Here is a 26364-nt window from a genome sequence, read left to right on the forward strand (position 1 = left end):
ATAAGAATTATGTTCAAAGATTCATCAAGTGTACTTAATGTTTATAATTATTGGCTCTTTCAGGTCAAAGTTGCAATCCTGAAATACATTGAGTCTCTGGCCAGACAGATGGATCCAACAGATTTTGTAAACTCTAGTGAGACAAGACTTGCTGTTTCTAGAATCATAACCTGGACAACAGAACCAAAGAGTTCAGACGTGAGAAAGGTATGTCCAAGAGAACCGACGTGTAATTACAGATTGTTCCTGGGCTTGTGTTAGAGAAATGTATTTAGAAACTTGAAAAACCATGCCACCCACCCACAAACCTATGTCACTAAGGTTCTGCTGTTGCCCTTTTCTCTCTCCAGCTCTGCCCAGTTTTGAATATAAAAATGAAAATCTGAAATCTTGCACGATGGGCTTATGGTTTCCGCAGGCATCTGTTTTATATATTTTCTAATATGAAATCACTGGTAAATTAGTGTCTTTCACACAGATGTTTGTTTTCCTTATATCAGTTTGTAATACGTACTTTGAAGACAAAATTGCAGATCTAGCGCTAGCTGGCTACAGGGCCCCTGATCGTAAAATGTGGTTGAAAAGTTTGATAAGACGTAATAGATGCTTAAAAAAGACCAAACATCTTTCAGTATGTAGCACATAAGTATGTGTGTGATATGTGAGTATGTGCTTTTGTAATGGAATGTTACTTAAGTATTGCCTGCTACAGGCTGAAACATATTTTATATTTGCATATTACCTCGATTAGGGCCTGTTTGGGACAAACTAGCTTTGATCATAGTACCCACTCCCTGTGGACGTGCACATTAGGATATTTGAACTAGGACTTATTGTCCTTACTATTCTAATCAGAACATTACAGATAATTTCAAATGATTAGCCTGATGCTCCAAAAATCTCAACTTATTTTAATACTAGCTCAAGCCAAATATAAAGAGAACATTAGATATATTGCCAGAAATCACTTTGTTCATTTGCTGTTTGAATGAGCTTCAACACTTGTTTTCAGTTATTTTGGATTATACAGTGTTACTTCGCAATGCTTTATCTCCACTGGCGTGCTACTTTCCATGCCTGCCCCCGTACTTCTCCTTTCCCATTGTGAGGTGTACTTAACTCCTCACCTTCACGCCTAACTTATACCCAGGTTCTAGGACAATAATCCTGATCTTCAGAGGAATTTCAGAAGATTTAGATTAATAGTTCACAGTCCTGGCTGCAATTAAAATCAATGTAGGTTTCTGAGCTCTATTCCCAAGTAATGTGATTTAATTGGTATAGGGCAGAGCCTAGACACTTTGTTGTTTTTTTCATTGGGGTTCCTTTCACTCTTGGCTGATTTTTAATACACAGACAAGGCCTAGTATTTTGGGCCATGGCCCTGGAACGAACCTCAAGACATACAGACTACTGATATAGTCTTGATCTGGTTCTTGCAAATTCTCTTGCTACGCAGTGTTGCTCCTCAGTATCTTCAGGACTAGGCTTGGCCTCTCTGTTCCCTGGCATCTTCCCCACCTCCCTTCCTTGGACGTAGAGTGTTTGTGCTTCCTCTAAACCCACTTTAGTGGTTAGGGCCCTGTTACCCTGGGCAGCTTCCTTCAAACTGATGGAATACCTGCCCGGTTTTCTGTATGTTGTCAGCTCAGTGCACTCTTTATTGATCATAGAAAGCTTCCTAGAGAAGATAAGATTCATCCTCAGATGTGGAATATGGATGCAGTTTGCATAAGTGATGAGTTTAGGGAAAGGACAGTAGTCATGTTTAAGAAATGAGATTTGTCTGGGAACAGTGAAATAGACTGATATGTCTGAAGCAGAGGGTTTGGGAAGATGACCAGTAAGGAGACTGTTTTGCTCACCCTGCATGCTCAGTGCCTGGCCTATACCTGGAGTAACATAGTAGGCATTGATATGTTTTGAATGAAGTAATGAATGATAAACACCCATATGGAAATTATTTCATTTCAAATATTTTGAAGCCATCATTTTTAAAACTAGTTTTGAAAATTCCCTTCTTTTGACTTCGTTATTCGTTTTCTATTACATAACAAATTACCACATACTTAGCTTGAAACAATACAGATTTATTATCTCACAGTAATAAGTCAGGAATCTGACATGTGTTCTCTGGGTCCTCTGGTCGGTGTCTCAAAGGCTGAAACAAGATGTCATCTGGATCTGCAGTCTCATCTGAGGCTGAGGTCTTCTTCCAGCTCATTGGTCCTTGGCAGATTTCAGTCTCTTGCAGGTGTAGAACTCAGCTGCCTGCTTTCTTCCTGATTGTCAACGGGGAGCCATTCTCAGCTAGTAGAGGCTACCAGGAAGTTTGCTTGTTCAAAGCTATCGGGAGAATACATGAAGAAATAATATCTAAGAAACTCCCCAAATTCGACAAAAAAAATTACACATCTAAGTAGCCCAACAAACTAAAAAAATTTGTTTTTTTGGTTTGTTTGTTTGTTTGAGACGGAGTCTCGCTCTGTCACCCAGGCTGGAGTGCAGTGGCACGATCTCGGCTCACTGCAACCTCCGCCTCCCGGGTTCATGCCATTCTCCTGCCTCAGCCTCCCGAGTAGCTGGGATTATAGGCACACACCACCATGCCCGGCTAATTTTTGTGTTTTTAGTAGAGAAGGGGTTTCACCATGTTGGTCAGGCTGGTCTCGAACTCCTGACCTCATGATCCGCCCACCTTGGCCTCCCAAAGTGCTGGGATTACAGGCGTGAGCCACTGCACCCAGCCAAGATTTTTTAATAAAAGGATTCATACCTAGACACATAACATCTAATTGCTGAAAGCCAAAGAGAGAATCCTGAAAGCAGCAAGAGGGGAGAAACTCATCCTATACACAGGATCCTCAATAAGATTAACAGCTCATTTCTCTTCAGAAACCACAAAAGACAGAAGGCAGTGGATGACATTGAAGGTGCTGAAAGAAAAAAAGCGCTCAGCCAAGAATTCACTGTTTGGCAAAACTCTTCTTCAAAAATGGAGAAATTAAAACAAAGCCAGCCATAGAGTCTCTCTCATTTTGAATCTCCTTGATGCCTTTTAAGGGCTTGCCTGATTAGGTCAGGCCCTTCCAGGATAATCTCCCTTTGGATTAACTCAAAGTCAACTGATTTAGGGCCTTAATTACATTTTTGAAAATCCCTTCTGCCGTGTAACACAATCATGGGAGTGATATCCATTATATTCACAAGTCCCGCTCACTCTAAGGGTGGGAGAGGTTATATAGGGTGTAATACGTTATGGGGAATCTTGGGGGCCGTCTTCGTGTCTTGACTACCAGGGCTTTGATGTCTGTTTTCGGGGGTTGGCAGAAGGCTTCCATAGTTATTCAATAATTCCTTGGCTCTTATTTTAGGAGGGCGCTTTTTTGCCTATCTATGCAAATTATGATGTGGTTCAACTTACTTAGCAGATGCATATCTATATTCTGGCACCCTCTAGATTTTTTTTTTTTTAAATCATCCAAGATATCCATGGCTCTAAACTATTTGGCTTTCAGTAACATTCAGCACTAACTAGTAAAGCATTACTTTTGATTCAAATAGGTGTATCATAGGACAGTATTAAAATAGATGTCCTCAAACTCTTCATTAGGGCACTGCAGATTAATCCTTTTTGGAGGTAGATTCACTTTTATTTAAATTCCCTGTTTTGATGTACCATCCGTTGAACATTTATAAATATAGTTGCTTTTGTAAGTGATGCAGCTGCCTTACCCAAGAATATAAGACGTTCTTGAAGCACTGTCAAAATGAAGGTAGTGCCTAAATAAAATACTTAGAGTAGTGATATATACTACATCACAATTCTAAGATCTAAAATTGATAAGATTTAAAATTATTTTAAACTGTATAAAAACTAGTACCATTCTTATCTAGATCATTTAACACACTAAACATAAAATACATGTCTGTATAAATAAACTTTGTTCTGCCTCATCCTTCATTTCCAGAGTTTTTTAAAGGTTATATCAGGGATTGTGGAAATCTTGGTGATTTAAAAGCATTTTGTGATCTTAAACCAAGTTCTTCTGTGAATGTCCTGCTTTAATTTTTTTAGGGTAGGTATTCTAAATACAGAAGAGCCCTTCAGTCTGAAATTTATACAGTAAATTCTCATATTAGACTCATCTCTGGAGAATATTTTATGTAAACAGTACCTGGGGACTTTTCAGACAACATAATAATTCATTCTCTAAGTCCATACAACCATATTTGTGAAAGCACTTTTGAAGCATTTTAAACTGATAACAAACTGATATAACCCAGATTAATTGATTTTAGCATTTTTAATATTTTGTTTTCCTTCTTACCTCAGTGTATTGGGGTATTTCACATTTTGGAGGGAGGCGTGCTTAAATTGTTAAGGTGTTTTTAAAATCAAAACACAAACAAATCACCAGTGAGATGTGCTTACCGCACTGAGACTGGTTTGGACAAGATGAAAAAGCCCAGCCCTGTCTGTAACTAGCCTGCTTTATTCCAAAAGTAAACTTTTCCATTTTCTCAGTATGGGAGCCCTGACTAGTTTAGTTGTGTGATGAAACTATGCAGACGTACACTAGACCTTTCTTAATGCACTGTGTTGACGTAAGATAATAGTACATATTACTGATAGAAAGAAGGTGGGTTCTGGAGTTTGACCTCCATTTGACTTCTGCCTCTGCCACTTATTGGGGTTGGAGCAAGTAATTTAATCCCTGAGTTCTTGTTTATTATCTGTAAAATGGGAATAATAATACTTGCCTCAAACTGGGCATGGTGGCGCACACTTGTAGTTCCAGCTTCGTGGGAGGCTGAGGCAGGAGGACTGCTTGCACCCACAGAAAGAGACCCATCTCTCAAATAACACTTACCTCAGGCGTTACTGAGAGGATTAAATTTCATAAAGTATATTAAAACTTAGACATTTTGTTTGCAGTTGCAGCTCCGCTATTATTGTTTGAGGATTGTTTTGGTTTTGCTGCTGTTGTTATTTATGGAATAAACTGAGTATCAGAATTTTTTCTAAGATTTAGGAAGCCATGTGATCAAAGGGAATGTGGTAATGGCAGTAGAATTTTAATTGTATGTTTACATTTTGGAATTTAAAATGCCTGTATGTTTGCTTATCACATGTGATTCTCTTTGTCAAATGAAGCAACAGATTTAGCCCTCAAACCTTGTTTTGAGAAGTGTGGGCAAAAAGGCATGGCAAAGAAACCTAGAAGTATAAAGATGCTGTTGGCTAGAGCAGGGAGAAGTATTAATACATAAATTGCCTTGAAAAGGTGAGATATCTAGTTGACTTTTAAAAAAAATATGATTATAAAGGCAGCATGCCTCTAGTCTGAAAGCTATGGGTTTTACTATCAAATAACTGGATCTCAGCTTAACTGTGACTGCGAGTCTCTTTCAAGTCTTTTTTGTTGTTGTTGAGACAGTCTCGCTCTGTCACCCGGGCTGGAGTGCAGTGGCACGATCTCGGCTCACTGCAACCTCCACCTCCCAGGTTCCAGCGATTCTCCTGCCTCAGCCTCCTGGGTAGCTGGGATTACAGGCACATGCCACCGCACCCAGCTAATTTTTGTATTTTTAGTGGAGACGGGAGTTTCACCATGTTGGCCAGGCTGGTCTCAAACTCCTGACCTCAGTTGATCTGCCCACCTTGGCCTCCCAAAGTGCTGGGATTATTACAGGTGTGAGCCACCACGCCCGGACTCTTTCAAGTCTTATTTGGACATCTTCCATTTCATCACCTGAAGCAAGAATACTACTTTCAAGATTATTAAATAAAAGAACTAGTGATACTATTGAGGGTTAAAACTGGCAGCTACTGTTATTATTCTGATTCTTCCTTACTTTCAATCATGTGTGTCTCGCTGATTTTATCTAAGAAGCCAAATGCTTCTACAGCTAACAGATTGCCATGTTGAGGCACTTTCTGCTTCTCTCTGATTCAATCCTCCCAACTTTCCTGTTTGCCAGTCCTCGCTTCAGCGTAGTCGAGTAGGTGAGGATTTCCCCACTAGGTCAGCTTCAACCTGCTCTGGGCCTGGAGAAGGAAACTTGGAAGAAAGTTGTAAACAGGTAGATTGAAAACTGTGTACTAATTTCAAACAGCACACTTCACTGTTTGCATTTTAGATTATTAATACCAGTTGCCCTTGTGAAGGCTCTGGGAAGCTTTTGAGAAATCTAAAATTAATATAATAATACATGAGCGTGTGTATGTGTGCCTGTGTCAACGTTTGTGTTGTGGTGTGTTTTATGATTAACTACCTTCTCAGTGATATAGCCATGTTTATGTCGACTGCTACCATATTTTAATAGAATAGTAAAAACGAGAGATATTAGGCCGACACAGTGGCACATGCCTGTAGTCCCAGCTACTTGGGAGGCTGAGGCAGGAGGATTCCAGGAGTTCAAGGCTGCAGTGCACAGTGATCATGCCTGTAAATAGCCACTGTACTCCAGCCTGGGCAACATAGCAAGACCCCCATCTCTTGAAAAAAAGAAAGGAGAGATACTAAATGAGAAATGTCTGATGGTTTTGAAATAGTTTCTCTGGTGACTTTATGAAGCAATTTTTAATGAGAGTCTGAAGGGAGCAGTGAGTTGTTTAATAAATTGGAAAACTCTGCCTTTCCTCTCAAATTTTGTTTTCCCAAATTAATACCAACAGTGAAGTGTTTGGCAAAGCTTTGTTTTGATCTAATCTGCTAGGAAGAATTCCTTTCTGCTATAAGATGTGCAACATTCAAGACAGTTGATGTCCCTGGGAGTTCTCTTCAGATGGTAGCAGTGAGATGTGAAGAACCTTTTACAAACCCCACCTCTCAAATTCCTCTGTGAGGGTGTGTGTGAGAATCATTTCATTTTAAGTTGCCATGTGATCCTTAAAATAAATTGCCCTAGGGTTGCCCATTAGAAAAAGTCAGCAGTACTCAGAGTTTTTCATCGGGCTGCCTAACGGTCTTGCCTCTTATGAAGACAACAGTTCAGATATGCAGACAAGAACAGTGGCGTACTCTACTTTTTGAGTCACTAGTGAACATGAGCTATGCCCTAGGCTTTTTTAATGCATTTCTCCAGCCCAGTTCCATATCTGGAATTACTTGTTTAATGAGATCATATTGATGGTAATGATAAATATTACCCAGTTTTCTTCCTTGCTTGGATTCCATATTTTAACCTCTCACTAATTCAGAGGGTTGGAGATAAAATATTTGAAAACAGTAACAGTCTAATTCCCTGCAAAACTCTGATATAAAATCTTTTAAAAATGGGATACTTGGGCCGAGCACTATGGCATATGCCTATAATCCCAGCTACTTCAGAGACTGAGGCAGTAGGATTGCTTGGAGCACAGGAGTTCAAGGCTGCAGTGCACTATGATTGGACCTGTAAACAGCCACTGCACTCCAGCCTGGGCAATGAGACCCCCGTCTCTTTTCTTAAAAATAAAAAAAATGTATATTTAAATGATACTTTCTACCGTTTCTAGAACTTGGATCTTATTTTTAAAAGATTTTACTTTGGAAACACTCTAAGCTTCTAAGTTAATAATTTGCATCATGAAAAGCCTCAAGTTAGCTTGTGACATTAGATAACATTCTGGGAAGAAATATTGTCTCTTAAATAAAGCAGTGGCACATTTCACATAAAAAGCTTACTATTCAAGAATGTAATCATATATTTTATAACTTTCAAATGCCATTTTCAGTCAACCAAATTTAAGTGCCAATATTTTTTAATTAAATTGATGACATTGATGTGTTTTTCCTGCTACAATTCCAGGCTGCTGCTTTCTTTCCTCCTTGTAGTGCATTATTTTTCTGCATGCATTGTTTTTTTTTTTCCTAACACCTAATACAATGTTTTTTAAAGATATGCAGGTTACTTTGCATGAGTTTTGGAAATTGTTGTGTTATACAAATATGCATATCAAATTAACAGTACATTAAATTGGTGAAATAGATTCCTTCAGATAATTTGTTTAAAATGTTTCCAAAATGAAATGTAGAAAAGTATATTTTAGTACAATTAATAATAATGCTTTTTGCCCATGTCATAAAAATATTATGACCACTTATTTAATTTGGGTGGAAAAGGTATTAATGACTGTATTTGAAATTAAAGGGGAAAAAAGTAATGTACTTTTGCCCAATACTGTGATTAATGAACGATTTCAAAATGTTAAAAAAGTAACTTTTGATTATATTTTTAAATTCATAATTCTTATTTTTGGTTAAATACCTTTGGGTTTTTGGATTTCTTTTCCTTCTCCATGCACAAAATAGTAATTTTGTCCTAACTGGACCTATAATTAATTTCAGCATTGTAAAACCATTGAAATATTTTGTGATGTTTATTTCCAAAAGAATTTCTGTGCAAGCACATTTTTTGTGTAATATTCTATGTCATGGAAAAAAATTCTGAATAATTACTGCAATCTTAAAAACTATGGTCTTTGGAAAGACTTTATGTTTGTAAAGTCTTTATGGTTAAAAACGAAAAAGAAGTGATTATATTCACAGACAATTTTTTGTGTCTTTTTCTTTCTCTTGACTCTTAGAAATAAATTAGAAATGCCAATTAGTATTTACTAAATTTTTTTTGGCTTAGCTTTTGTAAATGAAAACTATTGTAATTAATTCCTCAGGCATTGTGCTTTAAGCTCAGATTGCCTGCTACTAAATCCATAGAAAGCACATCACTTACTAGAAGCCCGAGTCTCATTGACCACTCTTGTTCCAGCTCATTGCTTTGCCTACCTCGCTACCACAATCACTACAAGCAGGCTTGCAGTGTGTTGACTCAATTAATAAGCAAAAGTAGAACATTTTCCAAAAGGCAGAAGAGCATGTTTTTAGTGTAGACTCCTTCGAAATCTGGTTTGCTTCTCAAAGTCTCTCTCCTTGGTTTATAGGTGTAAAAGTAGAAGTTTTTCTGAGGTATTTATACTCATTTTCTCATGTTTCTTAGTCAAGAGGAGTATGGCTTCACAAGATAAACTAATGCAGCTTGTTTAAAAATATGTGCTTCCCAGGGTGCACTGAGATCCCTGTTCAGTTCTGAATTATTAAAGTGGGATCAATCTTAAACTTTTTAAAATTTTTTAATTGTTTCATTTACCTACTTAACCAGCTTCCTTCCTAGTACCAGACAACAAAAGAAAAGTTCTAGGAATTTATTATTAGTGTGCTGTGGAATTCCAAGGCCAGAGCATTAAAATGAAGCCAGAGTTTATTTTCCAGATTGAAGTCAGACTACTTATGATTGGTATTATTTTCTTCAGATGCTTTTTTGTTTTTGATGCCTAGAATGCCCTCTTATTAGTGATTTTACTTATAAAATATTTTTTAAAAACAACTTTAATCAACATCTTGATGAAGGACCTATTGTACATTACATAAATTAATCATGGTTCCTTTTTCTAGGCAGCACAGATTGTGCTAATCTCTCTGTTTGAATTGAATACTCCTGAATTTACCATGTTACTTGGTGCCTTGCCAAAAACATTCCAGGATGGTGCCACCAAACTCCTGCACAACCACCTCAAGAATTCCAGTAATACCAGTGTGGTGAGTGCTTTGGTCACGATTGGTGCCTATATAATGTCCATGACCTCTGCGTAGCCCTTAGCTAGAACCTACTCTAATAGAATACCCCGTTTCCTTGTCCTCTTTCAGGAAATGTTGAGCATCCTGAGGATGGGGCCATCCTAAGCCACAGTGAATGAATGAATCTGATATTTAAGTATGCCGTTTTTTCTCAGGTTGTTCAGTCAGCTACATTTTCACTAGGTTATCCAGTTAGTCATTCATTCACTGAGTTGGTCTTATTTTTCAACACTGGAAAGATGCAAATGCTCAATTTTGTCTGTCACTCTAGCACACCCAACATCAATCATTCGACTCCAGGAGTGCCTGTATGATGATTATTCATTTTTGGTTTATATACACTTAAAATTGGCCTTATGATTCTGAGGGGAAAAAAAAAAAATCCTGGGCAGATTCTACCCATTTATTTACATGTGGGTTAAAAGACCAAGGAAAGAATAGAATATATTCTATATACAGCCCTTGAATAACGATGCCTATTCTGCTTCACCCCAGGGCTCTCCAAGCAATACCATTGGCCGGACGCCCTCCCGACACACCAGCAGCAGGACCAGCCCCCTGACCTCACCCACCAACTGTTCCCATGGGGGTCTGTCTCCAAGGTAAGGTCACTTCTTTACTTTCCACAGAAGTAAAGAAACTAAAGCATCTTAATTGCTGTGCATCTTATTTCTAGATTTTTAGACTAAGCTAAATAACAAAAAGAATATTGAGTATCAAGAACCATGGGTTCTAGTCCTCACTCAAATTGTAACTGTATAATCTTATGCAAAGGGATTAACTTCTGTGGTAAGATGAGCGATGTGTGCTGAACGTTCTCTGGTTCTTGTAGCTCTAAACACTCACTAGTACCTAATAGTACCTACAACTAAAAGTTTGTATTTAGTACTGTTTTACATAGAATCCATGTAGAAGCTCATTACCTGTTCTGCAGGTGGTAGAACCTGAAGGTATTTAGTCATCCAAGCCAACTTGTTATAGTCAGTTACACCAAGTCTAGGGTAGTTTTTCAACCAAGTAATCATTCTAAACATAGTTACTATCATGTTTGAAGCAGAATGCTGCTCTGAAGGACTGTGATTTAGAATCTGGGAACTAAAATTGGATCAACATTGCATACTCTTGTTGGGACCATGCAAATATTGGCCCTATAGAAGCTGAGGCAATGATTTAAAAAGAGAAACTGCTTTGTCTTGGGATCTTTAGATAATACTTCACCATCTGACAAGAGCCTTTAGAAGCCTGCGTGGTGGCTTTAGTGACCCCCTCACACGGGCTGGGAGTTACCCATGGCCCCACTCAAAGTAGTTGCCCTACAGGCCAAAATTTTTAGGAGAGAGCCAGTGTCTGGACCAGCAAGGGGCACACATGCTCTATATGTCTACAGGATTAACTCTTTGGGATCACTAACAATACAAACCAGTAAGCTTGTGTCCTGAGGGCTGCTGACACCAGGATCTTAAAATGAAATGAAAATACCACAAGTATGCTATTTTCCCTTTAATGGGACCTTGTTACTAGGAAGATATCAAAACATAATTGCTTTTACATTTAGTTTTTTAAATGATCAAGAATCTCCCACACTTCTTCCTTATCACTGAAGGTTTCCAGTTCCTCATATCCTTTAAATACTTTGGAACATAAGAAATTTGTATTTTCCTCTTGGTGAAACAAAGTATTTTCTATAGCTATCTTATCTTGCTGTTTAGATTGCCCTTATGTTTACTCCCTCAGATTTGCCTCTGCACTATGTTTAGGTAGACTGCAATGTGATATCATGTCTCCAGATTTGGTCTGTGTTGTCATGGCTTCAACAGGCTGTTACAATTAAATAATTGAGACCAGAGACTAATGAAAATATGCTTGACTTTCGAATATGATGGTACAGTGGTGACAGTAAAATCATAAAATTATCTTTTCTAGTGGAGAAAATTATATGGAAAACTTGAATTTTCTGTAAATTGTTGCCTCTGTCTAGAAGAGATAGTTATGCAACATTAATTGGGAAGTCTTTTCTTCCATAATATACAGTTCATACATCTTATCTTTTAGTTATTGCATTCTTAGGGTGGCATATTCTTTAGTAAGTCAAAAGGTATAACTCAAATTAAGCATTTTATTATTTGGACTAATCTAAGTAAAAACTTGATAGTGCTGTTAGTATCATTCATCAGAGCTAAAACTGGCTAAGTCAATCTCCATGGGTCCTCAAGTCATTAAAAATTGTGTTTTTCAAGGTCATTATTCCTTCTTAATTGGCCTCATCTTAATTTTTATTTATAGTTACAGATCAGTGGAAGAAACAAAGAGATTTATTTTCAATATTCAGTAGTTCATGTGTGGTCTAAATATTTTCTTGTTATCAAATTCTTATTTAGGGAATTATTTATGTAGTTTCTTTCTTGGAAAAATTTTTTTTTTTAAACTTGCCATCATTCAGTGCATGAATAGCCAGATGGCCTTAGCCAACTTGAGCTCACAGAAGAAATGATTTTTCTCCCAACTAAAACTGTCCAGCAGTGGGAAAAACTGTTTCATGTTATCATGTCACTAGAAATATTCAAATAGGCTACATATTTTCTAACAGGAAAATGATAAAAGAAATGAATTATTGCACTCAATAGAATTGACTAGGTTACCTCATTTAAGGAGACTACAGACAGGTAGACAGATCTGTTGTATATAATCTCAGCTATTTTTTCTGAGCATTGCTCTTAAAGTGGTGATTTTCTGTGACCTGCCATTCCTTTGAGTTATCTTGACCAGACAGTGTTAGCCTTTTATTCTGTAGGGGAAAAGCTATTACCAATTATTTGTTTTCAGTCAAATTAATCAGTTATTTAATTAATTAATTAATTTAGAGACTAAGTCTCACGCTGTCACTCAGGCTGGAGTGCAGTGGCATGATCTCTGCTCACTGAAACCTCCGCCTTTGGGATTCAAGCGATTCTTATGCCTCAGCCTCCTGAGTAGCTGGGACTACAGGCGTACACCACCACGCCCAGCTAATTTTTGTATTTTTAGTAGAGACGGAGTCTCGAACTCCTGACATCAGGTGATCCGCCCACCTCTGCCTCCCAACATGCTGGAATTACAGGCATGAGCCGCCACGCCTGGCCTGTTTTAAGTCTAATTTTAACTGTCAAACTTTTTTTTTTAGTCCAAAATTTCTATACTTGGATCATGATGATAGTAAGAAACTATTCTAAAATGATAAATCTGATAATTGTTTAAAAATATCACTAGTGGCTGGACACGGTGACTGATGCCTGTAATCTCAGCACTTTGGGAGGCCAACGTGGGAGGATTGCTTCAGCCCAGGAGTTTGAAACTAGCCTGGGTAACATAGTGAGATCCTGTCTCTACAAAGAATAAAAAATTAGCTGGACATGGTGGCACACACCTGTGTTCTCAGCTACTTGGGAGGCTGAGGTGGGGGGATTGCTTGAGCCCAGGACATGGAGGCTGCAGTGAGCCATCATTATGCCACTGCACTCTAGCCTGGACAACAGAATGAGACCCTGTCTTTAAAAAAAAAAAATGTGTGTGTATATATATATATATATATATCACCAGTGAGGAAGTCATTTTTTTTTAATCAACCCAGTAGTAGTAGAGATGCTGTAGATAATAGGTTAAACTTTTGTAAAACATTCCGTTAGACATCATTTCTGTGTGAAAGAATAAACTTCCTATTACCAACTAATACACAAATACCATTTGGTATTTGGAGAAGAGATCTATGTGCTCTAAATATGTGAAATACATATTTATATTTTACCCAATGTCATTTTACGGTAAATGAAAAACTGAGTTGCAAGGGGCTTCAGAAGTCATCTAAAGTCCATTTCCTTTAAGAAAAAAAAAGTATATGGTGGTCCTTGCTCTGGTCTGCCATATGTTCTTGGCAAACATGTCATAGAGCAGGATGACTCTGTGTAAATAGCATGTATGTCCCTAGCAATAGGAAGTAATTTTTAGTCATCCTCTTGTGAGAGGATCCAGAGTATGGATAGAATCAAAGTGGGGCTTAACAGGGAGACCCCACCCCACACTCGGAGGTGGGTGTGTCTGCCACTCCTTCCCCAAGCAGAGGCCCAGCCTGAGGTGTCACCTGCATCCCTCCTATGCCCTCACCTCAAACCTAGTGTGTGCATCTGACCCAGTGTGTGCCCCACACAGAGGCCAGTGTGTCTTTAGGCCTCTGTATGCTAGTGACTTTGCATCTCAATGCCTTATTTTCCTTATAAAGCAGAACCATACCTGTGCTCAGGGGAGACTAGCATGCAGAGGCTCCTGCTGTGACGATGCCAATGAATGCCAGTGGCAGGCAGGGCTGCTCTGTAGGCACCCTGGCGCTGATGCCATGGACTCCACCCGTGGCCTTACCCCACATCACCAGCCAGCCAGCTCTTTCCCAGTCTCTCCCTCCATCCTTTTGAATTGCAGCAGTTGTTAGAACTCTCCTTCAGGGCCTCTGCAAGCCCAGGCACCCAGTAACATTTGTGAAGGGAAGGTGAATACTTGTGTTCCTCAAAGATTTTCAGTTCTCATATTAGGTGGTATGAGCAGAGGGATTTGGTTTTTATGACCCGGCACTCTGAGCTGGGCAGCTGAGACTTAACACACTAGCCCTCTAGTGGTGCTACTGTTGTTTCAGAAGGAAACAGCTTGTGCTGTCTCTGAACGCCATCCAACTGGATCACAGCCTCAAAGAATGCACTGCTCCACGCTGGAGAGCTCTAGTCAGAGTAGCACGGTCTCTGAGTCCTCCCGCTGGAGTCCCTCTGGTCCGATTTGAATTAAGGCCTCATGATTCTTCTTTGGTTCTTTCTAAAATAACTGATGAGTTACCTGAAAGTGAGCATCCATATTTTCTTGTGTATTGTGTTATGTCCTTCCCAGTGCATGCAGATACACACACTCCCTCATACTGGCATATACACATAGTCTCACGCATAGACACTCTTGGAATCTCATGTGATTTTAAGTAGTAAACACATTCAATGGTTGGGAGGGGAAAGAATAAAGCGGTCTCATCTAGGACCAAATTGTAAAACAAAATTTGTTCTTTTCTCTGTATGATGAAGTGCTAATTTTGCTCTGATTAACTTTAATAGAACTTTGTCAAGGAAAGAAGAGACTAAGACACTTAGTGTGTAGTGCTTTCCTCCTCCCCTCCCCTTTGCTTTTTGTATTTCTCTCTCTGATTTTCCTCTTCTGATCACTGCAGTCGGTTATGGGGTTGGAGTGCCGACGGGTTAGCGAAGCACCCACCTCCCTTTTCTCAGCCTAACTCCATCCCCACCGCTCCCTCCCACAAGGCTCTCAGGCGCTCTTACTCTCCCAGGTAACAAGCTACCTGTCAAACTTGTCTGAGGTGTCACAATATTATTGCGTTTCCAAGGTCGTCTCAGGTCTTTGGGAAAGCCTCTAAGCTGCCTCCAGTGTGGTCCCTTCCTTGGTGTCACATAGCAGGAGTAGAGCCTTGGTGAGAAGTGTGAGCAGGTGTGTGATCTTTGCCAAATCTCACAAGTGTGGTTCCTGCTGTGTCACAGGGACAGATGACCCTTTATAAGCTGATCAGATTCATCACCACCCATTATTGTGGGCCTTTCTGTACAGTGCAGTGCTCAGCCCCTAGAAAGATCTCAGGAAATGCTGTGAGGTCAGCGTGGGCAATAGTGGGAGCAGTTTCCTTAGCATGCGTCTAAAGTGCAGAAGACATTCCCCTGAGAAGCCAAAAAGACCTACTCTTTCCCAAACCATATCTGTCACTCTCAGCCTTGCTGTTAACTATATGTAACTGATTTCTTTCCTAACATACTGTCATATGAGGGTAGTCTGAGCACACAGATCCAGAAAGGAATCCCCAAGAGGCAGGATAACTGTTACAGCTCACTAAGGATGCCCTGCCTCTAAGAAGGAGAAATGTCAGTCACCTCACGCACCCCCACAGTTGATGCTGAATGTGGCATCATGGACACTGGTTATGCAACAATGTTATGAGTCTGGAAGAAGGGGTGGGCTTCCCTCAGATGCTGACAGATGGTAAATCTGTGGTACAAAGAAGGGTCCACATAGTACTGCAGATGTCTATTTCAGGGTCTCTTGGGGATGCTTTTTATAAGGTCCAAAGATCAGATAATCTCTTCCCTAGAAACCTGTTAGAGCACTGGGCAGTCCAGCTGTCATTGTGCTTTGTGAGATGAGTTTCTACCCTCTATGATAGAGGATGTGGTAGGAAAAGGGTTTAAAAAAAAAAAAAAAAGGCCTGTTACTTTTTAAATACTTCATAGATAGCTTTTGTGCAGATTTGCATTCTGACTTTTGTGGAATACAAATAATCTACATAGTGAAGCCAAAAACAGTAAATGAAATATTTTAACAACACCTTCCTTTTGAAGCTCTTATACCTCTAAAAGTCATTTCTAAAATGTACAGAGAACCCTGCGATGAATGTTTCTAGATACACAAGGTTAGGGCAAGCAGGCGAGGAGACGGCTGCTGTCTTTAATGTTAACAAAGCAGGTCACTCCTTTTTCTTTTTTTTAAGGTTAGCTGTGCCTCCAAGTGTAAGATCAGTTGGTTGACTATCTCCCAGTATGTTGACCTGTATTCCCTCATGGGCACTCAGCTTCACCGCCAGCCGGCCATCAAGATTGCCCCTCCAGAGCACATCCCATTCCTAGGATCATCTTTCACATACATACACGATACGTGTTGACCTAACTCATTAAGAGAGAATGCTTACTAAATACTTATAACTTCTGTTGCCCATTGGAGGCAGGGATAGTTGACTAGAGACTTTTACATTTAGAAAACCCATCAGTTACATAAAACTAAGAGGGAATCTGTATGTCTGTCTCTTTGCTCTGTGCCAAAATCCTATTGATTCCATAACAAAGAATGACCATCCCTATTCTATACATTGTACCCTTTTCCTACAAAATGACGAAGAAGGCAGACTTCTCTCTCCAGTTTCTCTCTCTTGGAGACTTGATCCCATGTTCTCCTCCCTCCCCACGACATAGATCCTTTAGCGGGCAAGCCCAGGGCCGCTTTCAGCTTCCATGTTGGGTGGCATGGCCTAACCTTAGGTCAGCGACTATTGGCTGATTAAGGAATTCTCCCTAATCTAAAAAACCCTAAGAGAGCCCTTCTGGAGTCTAACCAGAGTATTTATAGGTGATCAGAGCCTGACCTCTAACCCAAGGATTATGTCCTGGGGTTGTCTCAGGGCTGAAACAAGACAGGCTGTGGGGCAGATGGCAGATTGAGGTTTCCCAGGTCTCTTCTCAGTCAGCTTCTGAGGCTGTCCTGCTGCTCCCTCATATACTGCTTGTGAGGACACAATATCTACCCTCCCTGATGATGGCTTTCATGGGAAGTTCCTTTTTCCTTTAAGTGAGAACTTAACAGATACTGATTTGGAAAAATATAATTCAAGCCAAAGCATAAAAATAGCAAAGAAAGCAGCATGGTCCGTTTCCTCCTAGAGGTAAGCAGTTATGCCTCTCACCTGCAGCTCACAGTTATAGCTTCATACCAAGGAGATACTTCAAACCCCAGGCTAGTGAGTCTAAAAGAAGACACCTTCAATTGTTCTTGGTTCTGCAAATGGTGCTCCTGAATTGGGAGTTTGAGTTGGTTTATTAATTGAAAGTGAGAAGGAGGAAATTACCTGGCAGAATCCTTTATTTTCTTATTTTAAAAAGAGGCTATTGTAATAGCGAAGTGATGTGATCTGAAATGAAATATTTTTAAGAAAGTTCAGGTTAAGAATAATGAGATGAATTATCTGAAAGTTGACATTATCTGAAGCGACATATGGAAAATAATATTGTGACATCCCTTAAAAAACTTGAACGTTCCGCCAGACTTCCTCTTGTCCATTCCATCATTCTTTCAGTTTTTTGGATTTTTTTCTTTTGCATGGGCTATGCTGTTATTTTTGGTTGTTGTGATTAAAAGTATTTTAAGGCATTTTTTTACATCTTGTATATATATATTTTTTGTTTGAGTCATAATACTCAGTCTTTATATATAAAAAATAGCGTACTGGCCAGATGTATAAATGCCTTGTCCATACATAAGCTAGTATTGTGGTGTCCTCAGAAGGAGGAGGGGAGCCTCTGGCCCCTTGGTCATGCCTTTCTCACATCTAAGGAGTGTTGCCTCTTTGACAGACAGCCTTGTGAACATAGAAGAGGTTGAAATCTTAAATTCTCTTCAGGTTTTTTATTCTACCTCCTGTCAGTTTAGACATGGAATTTCAACAGCAAACCTGTTCAAGAGTCACATTTCTTTTTGTTTGATGCTCAAGTCAATCTTTGAGTTGAATTTTTTTTTTGTGAACTCTCCAAATATTCATTCATCAGGAAAGGTGGGTTTTATCTGGGCCATATTTGCAATTCTAGACAAATAGCTCCCATCTTTGAGATTGTGGTCAGCTCTTGGGCTCTAGAACAACCTACCAGCACCAGCCCTAGAAAACACTTGGACGATTGCAACATCAAGCCAGTAGAGATCTGGCCACTCCAAGTGAGAGCTCTCCAAATCTTATCTTGCTCATCTGCCCAGACTTTTTTTTTCTTTTAAGGCAGAATACTTAAGGAAGAGTATTTAGTAAATGTTCATCATTTTTACATTACAGGAAACTCACTTCAGGAATGTACAGGATTGGTTGTGTTGCCCTTAGAAAGGATACTTCATTTCTTCAGTTACTACTCTTTGAAGAACAGGAAGATTGCTTTTCTTTAGTCCTTAAACAGTGTTGCATGCTTACAGCCAAGGATTCTTTGTGTGTCCCTAGCAATCCTCAATATAGCTCAGGACTATTTTAAAAATTAAATTAGACGAATTCATCTGATCTTTTCTTGAAACTTTCTTGAAACAAGTGACATTTAAACTAAGATTTTTTTTTTTAACTTGCCCTTGGTTGACTGTTGCTTCGTGTTTTGCTTGCTTTATGCTGATATATCCATCCCATGCTTTTCTTTTATATTCTTAGGATGGTTTTTGTTCTCAGGATTCTCCCTGTTTCAGTGCACTTTCCAGACATCTAAAAGGCACTTGTTGACAAACTGCAGTGCACCAAAAGGATTGTTTGGCTTTTTTGCTTCATTTCATGTTTTGCTGTGCCCAGTGTCTATAAAGACAGCAGTCAATAACACTTTTCTGTGAACAACAAGTATTTCTTGCTTTTATGAGGATTTTTAGATGTCCATCCAGGAATGTGACTTTTTATAAAATCTGCTTTGATTATAAAACTCCAAACAGAAGCATGTAGAAGAGTCTGATATTAATAGCAAGCTCCTGGGTGAGATGATGTGAGAGTTACTTTCTGGGCCTATTCGTAGGGTGGATCTGACTTTGAGTCTAGGGTTTTTTGTTTTGTTTTGTTTTAATAGGGTTTTATTTGTTTTCTGGATTGGATACCTGGGAGTATAACCTAGCCTTGTGAGGTCATTTACTTTGCTCCTTTGAAATTTGCGTATAGTACTAGCTTTATTTCCAACTGCCCATTCCTCTTAAGTTTGTACATTTGAGACCAGTAACAACCAAACTCCTTTTTTTCCATCTTCAAAATAAGAAAGTTATTTTTCCACTTTCATTATCTCGTGCCTTCAGTCACCAGTGTCCCTCTTTGAGTTCCTGCATTCTCGTGGTTACTGTTGTTTCCCACTGGTTTTTATTGAGTGCTGATGTAATGTATTTGGCATATTTAACAAGGAAGATGTGTAATTGTCCAGTGGTGGTACTCTAACAAATGACATCTCCTTTTCATTCCAAATCACCCAATAAACAAAACTATAAATATGTCTTATTCTTTAAATTGTGGGAAGTAACTTATGCCCATATCTCAGTTCTATGTATATGCCTCGATTTAAGAAATAAAATATTTTTTATCTTTAGCATGCTGGACTATGATACAGAGAACCTGAACTCTGAAGAAATCTATAGTTCTCTACGTGGAGTTACAGAAGCCATTGAAAAGTTTAGTTTTCGAAGCCAAGAAGATCTGAATGAGCCAATTAAACGAGATGGCAAAAAGGAGTGTGATATTGTAAGTATCCCTAGGCTAAAAAAGAACTCTGTATTAGTTAAATGACAGATAATGAGACTTCTGAACACTGACCATCATGATTATTGAGCTTCATCATTATTTTTATCCTGTAGTTAAAATAATGTTTTCCTTTTAGTTTTAGTTGACATGTAATAATTATACACATTTACGGGATACAAAGTGATATTTTGATACATGTGTAGAATGTGTAATAATCAAATCAAGGTAATTAGTACATCCATCACCTCATTTATCATTTCTTTATGTTGGGAACATTGAAAAATTCTCTCTTCTAGTGTTTTGGAAATACACAATAAACTGTTGTTAACTGTATTTACCCTACAGTACTTTAGAGCAGCAGTCCCCAAGCTTTTTGGCACCAGGAACTGGTTTTGTGGAAGATAATTTTTCCACAGACCGGGCCAGGTGGTGGGAGGATGGTTTGGGGATGATTCAAGCACATTACGTTTATTGTGTACTTTATTTCTATTGTTACTACGTTGTAATATATAATGAAATAATTATACAACTCACTATGATGTAGAATCAGTGGGAGCCCTGAGCTTATTTTCCTGCAACTAGTTGGCCCTATCTGAGGGTGCTCGGAGACAGCGACAAATCATCAGGCATTAGACTCTCATAAGGACCACGCAACCTAGATCCTCTCGCGTGCGCAGTTCATAATAGAGTCGACGCTCCTATGAGAATTTAATGCTGCCATTGATCTGACAGGAGGCGGAGCTCAGGCAGTAATGTGAGCAATGGGGGGTGGCTGTAAATAAGATGAAGCTTCACTCACTTGCCCACTGCTCACCTGCTGTTCTGCCTAGTTCCTAACAGGCCACAGACCAATACCAGTCTATGGCCTGGGGATTAGGGACTCCTGCTATAGGGCATTAGAACTTATTCCTCTTACCTAGCTGTAATTTTGCAGCTATTAACCAGCCTCTTTTCCTCCCTGACCGCGCCCCTTTCCCAGCCTCTAGTAACCACAGTTCTACTGTCTACTTCTATGAGCTCAACTCTTATCAGTTCCCATAAATGAGTGAGAATATATGATTTTGGTCTTAATGTACCTCATTTATTTCACTTAACATAATGTCCTCCAGTTCATCCATGTTGCTGTGAATGATAGGCTTTCATTTCTTTTTATGGCTGAATAGTATTCCATTGTGTATATATGTCACATTTTCTTTATGCATTCAATTTGTTGAGGGACACTTATATTGATTCTGTATCTTGGCTATTGTGAATAGTGCTATAACAAACATGAGGGTGTATGTTTGTTATACTGATTTCCTTTCTTTGGATAAATTCCCAGTAATGGAATTGTTGGTTGTGTGGTAGTTCCATTTTTAGGTTTTTGAGAAACCACTATACTGTTTTCCATAATGGCTATACTAATGTACATTCTCACCAATGGTATATAAGAATTTCATTTTCTCCAAATCCTCACCTTTGTTATTTTTTGTCTTTTTTATAATAACCATAAAATAGTATTAAGAGGCCCAAGGTAATTAGTTTTACAAAATTTCCAAAGAACAACCCTCAGCTATCTTTTCAAGGAACGTTAAGTGCCTTTTTTCTCAGTTTGCTTTTGTTTATTCTGGACATAGTTTTGTTTCATGATGTAATAAAAATGGTGAGCCTGAACCAGACACCACCATGGCTTTCTGAGAGCTCCAGTCTCATGGGAGAGGCAGACAGATAAGCACAAGATCATGATGCAGTGAGTATGGCCACTGCTCAGCATCCAGGAGACCCATGGCTAGTTGTGGTGCCTAGGGAGGATGTTGTATTAGTCAGTTCTCACACTGCTATAAAGAACTACCAGCCAGGTGCAGTGGCTCACACCTGTAATCCCAACACTTTGGGAGGCTGAGGTGGGCGGATCATGAGGTCAAGAGATCGAGACCATCCTGGCCAACATGGTGAAACCCGTCTCTACTACAAATATAAAAATTAGCTGGGCTTGGTGGTGCACACCTGTAGTCCCAGCTACTCAGGAGGCTGAGGCAGGAGAATTGCCTGAACCCGGGATGCAGAGGTTGCAGTGAGCCGAGATCGTGCCACTGCATTCCAGCCTGGTGACAGAGTGAGACTCTGTCTCAAAAAAAAAAAAAAAAGAACTACCAGAAACTAGGTAATTTATAAGGAAAAGAGGTTTAATTGACTCACAGTTTCACAGGGTGTAAGGGAGTCGTGGCTGGGAAGGCCTCAGGAAACTTACAGTCATGGCATAAGGGGAAGCAAGCACATCTTCACATGGTGACAGGAGAGAGAGTGAAGAGGGAAGTGCTGTACACTTTTAAACAACTAGATCTCATGAGAACTCACTATCATAAGAACAGCAAGGGGGAAATCTGCCCCCATGATCCAGTCACCTCCTACCAGGTTCCTCCCCCGACATTGGGAATTACAGTTTGACATGAGATTTGGGTGGGGACACAGAGCCAAACCATATCATTCTACCCCTGGCCCCTCCCATATCTCATCACCTCACATTTCAAAACACAATCATGCCTTCCCAACAGTCCTCCAAAATCTTAACTCATTCCTGCATTAACTCAAAAGTCCAAGTCCAAAGTCTAATCTGAGACAAAGCAAGTCCCTTTCACCTATGAGCCTGTAAAATTAAAAACAAGTTAGTGACTTCTAAGATACAGTGGAGCTACAGGCATTAGGTAAATGCTTCCATTCCAAAAGGGAGAAATTGGCCAAAACAAAGGGACTACAGGCCCCATGCAAGTCTGAAACCCAGGAGGGCAGTCATTAAAGCTCCAAAATAATCTCCTCTGATTCCATGTCTCACATCCAGGGCACACTGATGCAAGGAGTAGGCTCCCAAGGCCTTGGGCAGCTCCACCCTTGTGGTTCTGCAAGGTACAGCCCCTACAGCTGCTTTCATGGACTGACATTGTGTACCTGCAGCTTTTGCAGGCACACGGTGCAAGCTGTTGGTGGAGCTACCATTCTGGGATCTGGAGAACTATGGCCTTCTTCTCACTGCTCCACTAGGAAGTGCCCCAGTGGGGACTCTGTTGGGGCTCCAACCCCACATTTCTCCTCTGCACTCCCCTAGTAGAGGTTCTCCGTGAGGGCTCTGCCCCTGCAGCAGACTTTTGCCTGTGCATCCAGGCATTTTCAGACATCCTCTAAAATCTAGGTGGAGGCTCCCAAACCTCAATTCTTGCCTTCTGCATACCCACAGGCCCAACACCACATGGAAGCCACCAAGGCTTGGGGTTTACACCCTCTGAAACAATGGCCCAAGCTGTACGTTGGCCCCTTTTAGCCATAGCTGGAACTGGAGCAGCTAGGATGCAGGGCACCATGTACCAAGGCTGCACAAAGCAGCAGGACCCTGGGCCTGGCCCACAAGACCATTTTTCCTTCTTAGGCCTCCAGGTCTGTGATGGGAGTGGCTGCCAAGAAGGTCTCCGAAATGCCCTGGAGACATTACTCCATTGTCTTGGCTATTAACATCCAGCTTTTAATTACTTGTGCAAATTTCTGCAGCCTTGAATTCCTTCCCAAAAATGGGTTTTTCTTTTTTCCTGCCTGGTTGGGCTGCAAATTTTCCAAACTTTTACACTCTGCTTCCTTTTTAAATATAGGTTCTAGTTTCAGGTCATTTTTGTGTTTATGCAAATGAACAGAGGCTTTTAGAAGCAGCCAGGCCACATCTTGAACACTTTACTGCTTAGAAATTTCTTTCACCAGATACCCTAAATCATCTCTCTCAACTTCAAAGTTCCACAGATCTGTAGAGCAGGGGCACAGTGCTGCCAGTCTCTTTGCTAAAGCATATCAAGAGTGACCTTTACTCCAGTTTGTTATCTTCATCTGAGACCACCTCAGCCTGGACTTAACTGTCCATATCACTATTAGCATTTTGGTCACAACCACTCAACAAGTCTCTAGGAAGTTTCAAACTTTCTATCATTTTCCTGTCTTCTGATCCCTCCAAATTGTTCCAACCTCTGTCCATTACCCAGTTCCAAAGTTGCTTCCACATTTTCAGGCATCTTTATTGCAATACCCCATTTCTGGTACCAATTTTCTATATTAGTTAGTTCTCACGCTGCTATAAAGAACTACCTGAGACTGGGTAATTTATAAAGAAAAGAAGTTTAATTGACTCACAGTTCTACAGACTATACCAGAGGCCTGGCTGGGGAGGCCTCAGGAAACTTACAATCATGGGAGAAAGGCAAAGGGGAAGCAAGTATGTCTTCATATGGTGGCAAGGAGAGAGAGAGAGCGAAGGGGGAAGTGCTACACACTTCTAAACAACCAGGTCTTATGAGAACTCACTCACTATCGTGAGAACAGCAAGGGGGAATTCCACCCCCATGATTGAATTACCTCCCACCAGGTTCCTCACTGAACATTGGAAATTGCAATTTGACATAAGATTTGGGTGAGTACACAGAGCCAAACCATATCAGATTTGCAAAAGAGATTCTATGTCACCTCTGAACCTCATGGAGGTCCAGAGGAGTTTGCCAGGTCGAGTAGGAGGGTTGTAGTCAGGAGGGCCTGTTTGAAGACTAAGACATGGATGTAGGCATGGTGTGATTTCCTATTCGAAGTGGCTGAAGTGGAGAAGAGTGGGCGTGAGGAGTGGCTGGGGAGATTCAGAGCAGGAAGGATGTGCTCACTGGGGTATTCCCAGCCAATGCCTTGACTTCACCCTGGTGATACTAGAGTCATTGAAGGATCTTTAAGCAGGGAAGTGGCATAGTCATACTTATATTTTAGACAGGCTACTGTAACTATGGAATGGAGAATAATTCAGAAGGAAGTGGGATTGAACAGGGCATGAGCAGAAGCAGAAGAATCAGAAGTCTTCTGGGGCTGTTGAGCAAATGCTAGTGCAATTCAGTGAAATATTACCCTAGAAGGAGATGCTCTCTTTGAAATATAACGAATTCTCTTTTGAATACATGCAAATTGCAGTAATTGTGGAATATCCAAGCAAATATATCCATCAGGACTTTGGATATACCAGTCTGTTTTAGCCAGTGATTTAGGCAGAAGTTAGATATTTGAGAGAGATTGATTTGTTGCTTGAAGATAACTAAAGAAAAGTAAGTGAAATCACCAGGTAAAGGATAAGGACAGAATCCTAAGGCGCATCAACACTAAGGGAAGGACAGAAGCTAGAGCTGACAGGAGGGAGACCAGGAGACGGTGGTGGCCCAGAAGATAAGGGACACTATTTCAGGAAGGACATGCTAGCCAAAGGGGCCATGCTGCAAAGAGATAACAGGTCACATGTGAAATGAAAGGGCTCCATTGGATTATTTGCTTATTATCCACATTAAATGTTCTATTTTAACCTAAAAGATATAAAATACACATTTACTTGCCAATGTTTTGATGTAAAGTTAAGACCTTTCCTTCGAGAATGGGCTCACTGGATTTCCATGTTTTTCTTCTTAAATAAACTTTACACGTAGTTACAGTCTGCAATATCCAAAGTTAGTTTCTTCCAGGAGTACATTGGATCTTGTGAGCATAGTTGAGTGCAGAGTTGAGAATGGAAACCAGATCACGGTGGGTGAAGAAGTTGAGGAACAAACTGGAGAGAAATAAGGATCAAAGGGCATTTCAGATGAGAGAGATCTCTCCCAGCAGGGCCAGTGGAGAGAAGAACCTTGCCTACACAGTGGAGGGGAGCAGATGATTGGATGCAGATCCTTCAGGATGTGGGGATGTGAGATTAGGGCCCAGGTAGAATGACTGGTCTTAGCTAGGGAGGAGGGCGGCTTTAGGGGCTTGAAGCAGGAAGTAGAGTGTGTTCCCACTGCCGGTTTCTCAGGGCAGTGGAAGGAGGCCTGCTTTGAAGCGGGGGACTTGTGAGGAATGAGGGAATCTGACTAGGGAAACAGAACTCCTACCAAGAACAGTAGAAAAGGTGGATGCGTGAGGGGTTACTTTTTCCAATTATGGTGGCTCACGCCTGCAATCCCAGCACTTTGGGAGGCCAAGGCAGGAGGATTGCTTGAGCCCAGGAGTTCAAGAACAGCCTGGGCAACATACGGAGATTCCTGTCTCTACAAAAAAAAAAAAAATAATTTATCTAGATGTGGTGGTGTGCACCCTGTAGTCCCAGCTACTCGAGAAGCTGAAGTGAGAGGATTGCTTAAGCCTAGGAGTTTGAGGCTGCAGTAAGCTACGATTGTGCCACTGCACTCCAGCTTGGGTGACAGAGTAAGATTGTGTCCCTTAAAAAAAAAAATACACACACACACACACACACACACACACATTTAATATATGCCCAAAAAATAATACTTAGAAAGTGAAAAAGAAGAAATCACGATCTCTAGAGATAACCAATGTTAACATTATAGGGTGTATTTTTCTATTCCTTTTTGTATATTTATACATGTATGTGTGCAGGGAGTGTGCGGAGTATTGCTTTTATAAGAGTAATATCACACTGTCCATCTGTTGTGCATAGGGCATGAGCGCTTTTCCGTCAGTTCCTGTGTGAGTTGTGGCTACTCAATGATTCCTCCTGTGGATGATGTTCTGTAGATAGGCACCCAGTGTCCTGTTTCAGAATATTTAGATGGTTTCTGATTTTGTCAAGTGTAAAAATACTGTGATGAGAGTTGAAAGGAGTAAAATTTGGGAGGGAGAAAATAAAGAGGGCAAGGC

The 26364-nt window shown here is 40.2% G+C and overlaps 1 protein-coding gene across 14 annotated transcripts in view; it reads left to right on the forward strand.

The window, feature by feature from the left end:
* Positions 1–26364, forward strand: part of CLASP1 (cytoplasmic linker associated protein 1) — a 312442-nt gene that overhangs the window by 253096 nt on the left and 32982 nt on the right. For all 14 annotated transcript variants that reach the window (XM_063647337.1, XM_054479398.2, XM_063647338.1 and 11 more), the window contains 4 exons: positions 64–207; positions 9441–9584; positions 10119–10225; positions 19542–19692. In XM_063647337.1, coding sequence (XP_063503407.1) covers positions 64–207; positions 9441–9584; positions 10119–10225; positions 19542–19692 — 546 coding nt within the window. The remainder of the gene's footprint in view (positions 1–63; positions 208–9440; positions 9585–10118; positions 10226–19541; positions 19693–26364) is intronic.

Source organism: Pongo pygmaeus, chromosome 11, assembly GCF_028885625.2.
Source record: "Pongo pygmaeus isolate AG05252 chromosome 11, NHGRI_mPonPyg2-v2.0_pri, whole genome shotgun sequence".
Lineage (NCBI taxonomy): Eukaryota > Metazoa > Chordata > Mammalia > Primates > Hominidae > Pongo > Pongo pygmaeus.